The 7451-nt window shown below is 58.3% G+C and overlaps 2 protein-coding genes across 2 annotated transcripts; one reads left to right on the forward strand and one right to left on the reverse strand.

Annotated features, from left to right (window-relative positions):
- The first annotated feature begins 2234 nt into the window (after positions 1–2234).
- On the forward strand, positions 2235–2822 carry LOC142039264 (neurophysin 1-like). The gene is made up of 2 exons (XM_075045796.1): positions 2235–2354; positions 2530–2822. Exons 1-2 carry the CDS (start codon positions 2235–2237, stop codon positions 2797–2799), a joined length of 390 nt encoding a protein of 129 aa, XP_074901897.1. The 3' UTR covers positions 2800–2822.
- Positions 2823–4381: 1559 nt separating this feature from the next.
- MRPS26 (mitochondrial ribosomal protein S26) lies at positions 4382–7128 on the reverse strand. The gene is made up of 4 exons (XM_075045537.1): positions 6824–7128; positions 5909–6046; positions 5003–5126; positions 4382–4607 (listed from the first exon to the last, which is right to left on the reverse strand). Exons 1-4 carry the CDS (start codon positions 7105–7107, stop codon positions 4476–4478), a joined length of 678 nt encoding a protein of 225 aa, XP_074901638.1. The 5' UTR covers positions 7108–7128; the 3' UTR covers positions 4382–4475.
- Positions 7129–7451: the final 323 nt, after the last annotated feature.

Raw genomic sequence — 7451 nt, forward strand, 5'->3', positions numbered from 1 at the left:
TTTGGGATGTGGCCATTGGGTCCCACCCCAGGAGCGCCGGCAGCACCCATGGGTGCTGACCCTCCCAGCACCCTCAGCCCTGGGAGACTGGGGATGGCTGGGGGTGCCACCATGGTGTTACCTCTTGGCCAAGACCCCTCTTTGGGGCAGATTCGGGTCCCCGTTGCCTTCAGGAAGTGGCATGACAGGCAGCATCTACTAAAAATGATAAAAAGTAAGGAAAACCACCCCCAAAAAATCCCAAGAGCAGAAAGATTTGGGTTCCCAGCTTTATACAACCCCCCAGGGCTGGTCTCACCTTTCCCCACCATCGCTTACCAAACTGGTCCCCTCCAGACACCGATGGGCATGATCAGTCCCCTGGTTATTCCACCATCATCCCCCAAATTTGGGGTACCGTTACCCCAATCCCCTTCCCTACCCTCTCAATGGATCTCTTACCCTGGTGGGGTCCCTGCTCCGGGCTCTCTCCGGGCTGGGATCTGACCGCGGAGTGGGGGACAGCTCGTCCTTTATAATGTCCCCGAGGGAGGTGGCACCTCCGAGGAGGTGGAGCTCCTCCACGCCAGCGGGACCCATCCTGCCCGCGTCAGCTCCCCGCACCTCGAAAGGGGGTGCAGGATTAACCCAGCGCCTGGTCCCTGCGATGAGCATCTTATCCCAGCCCTGGGGAGGTGGGCGACCCAAAATCACCCCAAAATAATTGGGAAAGGGGCAACGCCAGCACAGATGGGTGACTGACTTTAAACTGGACACGCATGGGATGGAGAAATTGGGGTGTTAAGCCCAGCCCATCCCAGGATGCAGGATGTGACCCCCAACGTCTCCTGCAGCAACGGGGACACGAGGCTGAGCTGGGATGATGCTCCAGGCTGACAGGAGCCTCCGCATCAGGGCATCGAGGTCCCAAAAAGCACCAGGAGCTGATAACTGTTTTTTTTTTATCCACACTTATGTCCCCGAGACGCATCCCAACCCTGCCCGTGGGGGTCCAGGCACCCCCAGACCAGCTGTAGGGGCTCTGAGATGGCGATTTTCCCCTCCACCCCACGCCACAGCAGGATGTCACACAGCAGATGCCGAGCCCCGTTTCCCACCCATTAACGTGGACCCCAGCACTTGGCTTGTCCCCACCAGGGACCAGGACTCACAGGCTGCCCGACCCCGGGTGGGTGACACGGACCCGGCTGCCCTCCCTGCCGGCCACGCTAAGTGGCAGATTTCGAAGCAAGGCAGAGGGGACAAGAAGAGGTCATGCCTTTCGGGCCCTGGGCTGCCTAATTCCCAATTAAGCAGGCGCAGGGAGGGACCGGGGTAATGGTCTCAATAGACGTAAGATTTGTCCGCAGCAGAGGAATTTATTCAAGGCAGGAAGCTCTTAATTGCCATAACGAAGGCAAGGGGTCAGGGTGAGCAGGACTCTGCATGATTGCATCAGCCTTCGGCCCCATCCTCTGTGCCATTTCTCCAGGGGGGTCCTTCACCTGCTGATGACGTACATGGTCCAGGGCATCACATTCAAGCCCCCATGTGCAGCTCCAGGGCAAAAGCAACGGGGAAATTTGGGTTTTCAGGCCTTTGCCGATGAGGTTTGGTGTTTTCAGGCTGCCTTGGTGCTGTTAGACAAAAGCAGGCGAGGATGGGCTCGGTGTCACCAGCATCCCAGAGCAGGACAAGCCCAGCGCTGAGCATCCCCCAAAGGCCAGGCAGAGATGGGTGGAAAGGACCAACGCGGCGTTTCCCACCCCAGATGCTCCTGGAGGACGATACTGGTTTGGTTCCCCCCCCCCCCACCAGCTGGGATTTGAAGCCAAGGGACGCACAAAGCCCCTGCTCACCCCGCTCCTGGGAGGACGCGTCCCACCAGGCCACGGAGATGCCTGCCTTCATCCCTACCCAACCCACGTCGGCGAGGTGGGACAAGCCACAGCTCGGCAGCCCTAAGGGGTTGGCACAGAAGGGACCCCAGCCCCAAACAGCATCCGCAGCCTCCGCACGTTTCCCCTTTCCCGCCGTCGGAGTCATCACCAAGGAGAAAACCAACACCTTGGCCTTGACCTCACGTCCTCGACCTCTGGCTATTAGCAGAGCCCTTTGGTGTGGAAAGCAATGCCTTGTGGTTTTTAAGGGAAATGGGTGACGCCGGTGCCGGCATGCGTAAGCAGGAGCCAGCACTATATATACACGACCGCTTGCTGGGATGAGAAGCCGAAAAATCTCCGGACCCCGCAGCCATGCCCTGCAAAGCGCTCGCCGTCTGCCTCCTGGGGCTCTTGGCTCTCTCCTCCGCCTGCTACATCCAGAACTGCCCCATCGGGGGAAAACGCGCCGTCCTGGACATGGACATCAGGAAGGTACGTCCCTGCCAGCCGGGAGACCTCCTAACCCCCTCCTTCCCTTCTCCCAAACTTCCCAGGGCTTCTGCAGGGAAGATGCCGGCAGGAGGGAGGAAAGGACCAGGGGAAAGGTTCAACCTGACCCCAGATGTTTTCTCTGCTAACTCTCCCCGCACCTTTCTTCCCTGAGCAGTGCATGCCCTGCGGTCCCAGGAACAAGGGCCACTGCTTCGGTCCCAACATCTGCTGCGGAGAAGAGCTGGGCTGTTACATCGGCACCTCCGAAACCCTGCGGTGCCAGGAAGAAAACTTCTTGCCGACACCCTGCGAGTCGGGACACAAACCCTGCGGTGGTAGCGGAGGGAGCTGTGCGGCCCCCGGCATCTGCTGCAGCAGCGGTGAGGGCAGCGCTGGGTCCGCGTCTCTTTTGGGACCCTCGTCATGGGGGTCCTCACACACGTGAGGGGGAATTCAGAGTTACGGTATAGAAGTGGGAGAAGGGACGTTGTCCAAGGGACTTTCTTTGTCCCATCCATCTGTCCGTCCATCTCCCCAACAGCCACCAGGGCCAGCAAACTCAGGGCAGACTTGATCCTGACCCCAGGGAAGACAATAACAGACCGTGTGGTTTCAAGGGAAGGGAGAAAGCAGACAGCAACCAAATTGAGGGGGCTGAGCAAGCGGTAGGATTCCTGCGGCGCACAGCAGCCCATGCCCCCTCCTGCTTTCATGATGGTTTTCCAAAAAACCCAGCCTCCTCCCTAAGTTAGATGCTACCAGAGATCCTGCTACAAATCCTGGGGAGCTACAGGGCACCAAGTGAACACGATCTCGCTCGATGCGATTAAAAAACAGCAGGTGGGGGTTCTCCGAGGGCTGGTTTGTGCCATCTCATTTCACGCCGTGCTTTCCCCTTTTTCTCCCCACACAGAGGGCTGTGTGGTTGACTCATCCTGTGACCAAGAAATGCTGTTTGCATAGACCACCCGGGAGAGAAGAACCTGCAGGATCCCTTATCTATCGAGCTGTACCAGCCTCACATCAGGCCGAGAACAGACAAGTCAAGGTCTGTGACTCAGATTTAAGTGACGATCTTAATTAGAAATAAAGCTTGTACAGAAAAAAAAAAAAAAAGTCTTGAGTTTTTTGTGCGCTTGCCTGCTTTAGGTGCAGTCTCAGGAGGGCTGGCTGGAGAGAAAGAGCTATTTTTAGGAAAGCATAAATAAAAAGCAAGGATTTAAGGTTAATTCCTGCAGCTGGTGTCTCATCCGTGTGAGGGAGGGCAGAAGGACCTGTGGTCAGTGCGCCTGGGCTCTGCTGAACCACAGCAAACTCCAGGCTGGTGTCGGGCAGCCCCAAACCAGCGGGTTTGGGGCAAAGCTGAGAGTGCAGCTTGGTCTGCGAGACCACAGTAAGCCAGAAGCGCCAAAGAGGACCCAGAGTAACTACAGAATTATCTACAACTTAAGCCCCAGGGGATGAGTAAAATAAGGCTGAAGGGGGGAATAGAAAAGGAGACACATAAAGCCACTATCATTTAGGCATCCTCTGCACATTTGCTCATTTAGCCACACCAACAGATGTGCAAAGGAGGGTTTAAAGCGTGAACAGGAAAGACGGGTCCCTCCACCACGGCAGAAACCAGAGGAACAACAAATTCTTTCCCCCAACAACAAAAAGCAGAGGGTCAGCATTTCCAACAAAGCCGTTCAGACCTCGTTTTCTTTTGAAAGCATCTAGAGGGGTCGACATGCAAACAGTGCCAGGGCTACACCGGGGAGCTCAGAGCCAGCATCTGCCTGGGACCGTTCCTGCTTTCCCCCCGCTACACGCTTTGTGTGAAAGCAGGAGGGATCCAAACACGTGGGAGGTGGAATCACAGAGAGTCAGAGCAAGAGGCACAGGAACACCAGCAGCTTCGCTGCCGCCTCGCAGGGCTGAGACAGACTGCTGGTGCCTCTGCCGCTTGTTGCGAGCCCGAGTTTCTCCCTCGAGCTCCTTCCCGCAAGCACTAACCCTTCAGAAGAACCACAGCCAGACCTGCAGGCTTTCTCCAACAATTCTGTGGGCCGTTTATACATTAAAAGAAAGAAACCAGTTTGTAAGCAGAGCCTCTGGGCAGAAACCAGGCCAGCACCGTTAAGACAACACCGTCCGTTTGACGATCCGCCCCTCCTTGTCGATGGCGAAGTTGTAGTTGCGAGGGTTGTCCAGGCACTCCTCGATCCGCGCGTCCAGGTTCTCTGGAGTGATGAACGTTTTGGCTTCCTCCTGAACGAAGGAGAAGTACTGGCTCTTAACGCACGTTAGCAGACGAGTCACTATGGGCAACGCAGGAGCTGCTGGTGCCCACAGAGCTCATGGATCTCCAAGAGACCCTGAGATGGCACCAGCATCGCCAGGATCTCAGCAGGAGCCAAGTCCAGAACGAGGAAACCTTTATTTTCTCACTCAGGATTATTCCACCCTGTTTTCAGAGCTCTCACTCAACCTCTATCCCATCCACACGCTGTCAACACTCCTGGAAGGTGCTAACACTTGTGTTCCCAGCTACCAACACAAAAAAATCTCAGGAAAATAAGCCTACGGCTTCCACATTGCTCCCACAGGCTGCCATCAAATCCCTGCTGGCAGCACTCCTCCCAGGAGGCACCAGCTGCTCTTACCTGCAGCTGGAGAACTTCCTTCTCCTTCTCTTTCAGGAAAGCCTCCACTAGTCTGGCCTTGTTCTCAGCAGCCTGTAACTTCCGCCTCTTCTGTTCTTCCTCTTCTTTCCTAATTCGTTCCTCTCTGCCATACGGAAAGGAAAACAAAACAACAAGGCTTTGGTGAATGCTCACGCTCTGCCAGGTGGCACTTTGGTGAGACACACTAATCCCTTGGGATGCAAAGCCACCGAGTTTGCAAGTTTGAGCGCAGACAGGACAAACGCAAAGGAGCAGAGCAGTGGTGCCGGGGAAGAGAGCCCCTGCTGTCCCCAGTGTGGGGACGAAAAGAATTCCCCTCCTGGGAGAGAAAAGTTAACACAAAAGCTTTCAAACAGACCAGCACTGACAGGTGTGCTGTGGACCTGAGACCTAGCAGGGTTTAGGAGCTTCAAGTCAAAGCACGCGATTCTTCTGGCAGGACGTGGATGCGGAAGCTCGAGTGCTTTGTGACGGGCCAAGGGACAGCTGGTGGGGACGGGACAGCCGGGCTTTTCTCTTTAACCTTCTCCCACTTTTGAGATTCAACAGATGCTGATTTTCTTGGAAGCACTGACACACTTCCCATGTCTGACCAGAGGATGGCTCCCTGGGAGCGGCGCAGGAGGGAACGTGGAGAAACTTAGCGGGAAGTCATCCAGAGCTCCAGAGCTCGGTGACTTACACCTCAGCAGCAGGAGGTGCTGGAAACATGACCTCTGGGCATGCAGATTTATTTTAAAAAGGTCAAAATTTAGGTCAAGTGTCTTTGTAAAAATTGAGCCTGACTCTAACCGACCCGGGTGTCGAATGTAGTTCTGCACGAGCAAAAGTCAAAGCCATGAAGGGAAGCGGCCCCCTCCCGACTTTGTGTGGGGCCAGGCTGACCTGCGTGCCCGCTGCCGGGCATTCTCCGCCTCGTTCCAGGCCATCAGGCGCTGGTGCTCCTCTGTCAGCTCCGCTGAGTCCTCCTGGGACAGCCGCGCTTCCCGCTTCTTCTGCAGCACCTCAGCCCTGAACTCGGCCCTACCGGGGGGAGGCTGCTGAGCTCTTGCCCAGGGCTGGGCACCTAGGAGGTTCTCCCAAACCTGCCCCATAGCAGAGCCAGCCCCACCACTATCACCCTCCCCTGCCCCACCGCAGTCCCAGTCCCACTGCCCTAGCCCTTCCCTACCACACAGTAACCTGGGGTCTAGCCACCCCTGCTCCAAAGTGGCCCCAGACCCATAACCCTTCCCTGCCCCACAGCCAGCCACAAGCCCCACAGACCCACATCTAGCCCCCCAACCCACCTCTGCACCACAACAGCCCCAAACAGCCACAAGTCCAACCCTCCCCTGCCCCACTGTAGCCCCCCACCCCTCCCCTGCCCCATAACCAGCCCCCTGCCCAGAGCCACAGCCAACCTCCCAACCCTCTCCCATAACCTTATACCCAGCCCCCCGCCCCATAACCAGCCCTCCAAACCTTCCCCTGCCCCGCAGCCCTATACCCAGCCCCCTGCCCCATAACCAGCCCCCTGCCCAGAGCCACAGCCAGCCCCCCACCCCTCCCCTGCCCCACAGCCCTATACCCTGCCCCATAACCAGCCCCCTGCCCAGAGCCACAGACAACCTCCCAACCCTGCCCCACAGCCCTATACCCAGCCCCCTGCCCCAAAACCAGCTCCCTGCCCCAAAACCAGCCCCCCAAACCTTCCCCAGCCCCCTGCCCAGAGCTACAGCCAGCCCCCCCCCGGCCCTCCCTGCCCCACAGCGGCCCCAGGCCCGGCCTCGTAACCCTCCCTCCTCCCCGGACGGGTACCGGAGGGCGCCGAGGACCAGCCGGTGCTGCCGGTACCGCTCGATGACCACCAGCAGCTCCTCGGGGTCGACGGGCGGCGGCACCTTCAGCCGCGACGCCTTGGACTTGGCGGGGGGGTCATGCCGCGTTTTGCGACCCCGCGCCGGGATTAACCGCGGCCCCCAGGCGGGACCGGGACCGGGAACGACTCCGGGAACGACTCCGGGTCCCGGTAGGACGGCGGGACCCAGCGCGGCCCCAAGGACCGGCCCCGCTCGGCGGCAGCGCCTCAGCGCCGGCAACATGGCGCCGAAGGGCGCCGCCCGCAAAGCATCATGGGAAAGGGAAGGCTGTGAGGGGAGCTTGGCGGGAAATGTAGTGCGGGGGGGGGGGGGGGGCACGGCAGAACCCCCCAAAATGAGACAGAACCCCCCCAAAAGGAGACAGAACTCCCCAAAAAGGAGACAAGACCCCCCCAAAAGGAGACAGGACCCCCCCAAAAGGAGACAGGACCCCACAAAAAGGAGACGGGACCCCCCCCAAAAGGAGACGGGACCCCCCAAAAGGAGACAGAAGCCCCCCAAAAGGAGACAGAACTCCCCAAAAGGAGACAGGACCCCCCAAAAAGGAGACAAGACCCCACAAAAAG

Source organism: Buteo buteo, chromosome 1 (genome assembly GCF_964188355.1).
Source record: "Buteo buteo chromosome 1, bButBut1.hap1.1, whole genome shotgun sequence".
In the NCBI taxonomy this organism is placed as follows: Eukaryota; Metazoa; Chordata; class Aves; order Accipitriformes; family Accipitridae; genus Buteo; species Buteo buteo.

Coding starts and splice junctions, on each gene's coding strand:
- LOC142039264 (XM_075045796.1), top strand. CDS start 2,235: ATGCCCTGCAAAGCGCTCGCCGTCTGCCTCCTGGGGCTCTTGGCTCTC. Junction 2,355..2,529: donor TGGACATGGACATCAGGAAG/GTACGTCCCTGC, acceptor TTCCCTGAGCAG/TGCATGCCCTGCGGTCCCAG.
- MRPS26 (XM_075045537.1), bottom strand. CDS start 7,107: ATGTTGCCGGCGCTGAGGCGCTGCCGCCGAGCGGGGCCGGTCCTTGGG. Junction 5,127..5,908: donor GCCCGGCAGCGGGCACGCAG/GTCAGCCTGGCC, acceptor TCCGTATGGCAG/AGAGGAACGAATTAGGAAAG. Junction 4,608..5,002: donor AGGAAGTTCTCCAGCTGCAG/GTAAGAGCAGCT, acceptor TCCTTCGTTCAG/GAGGAAGCCAAAACGTTCAT.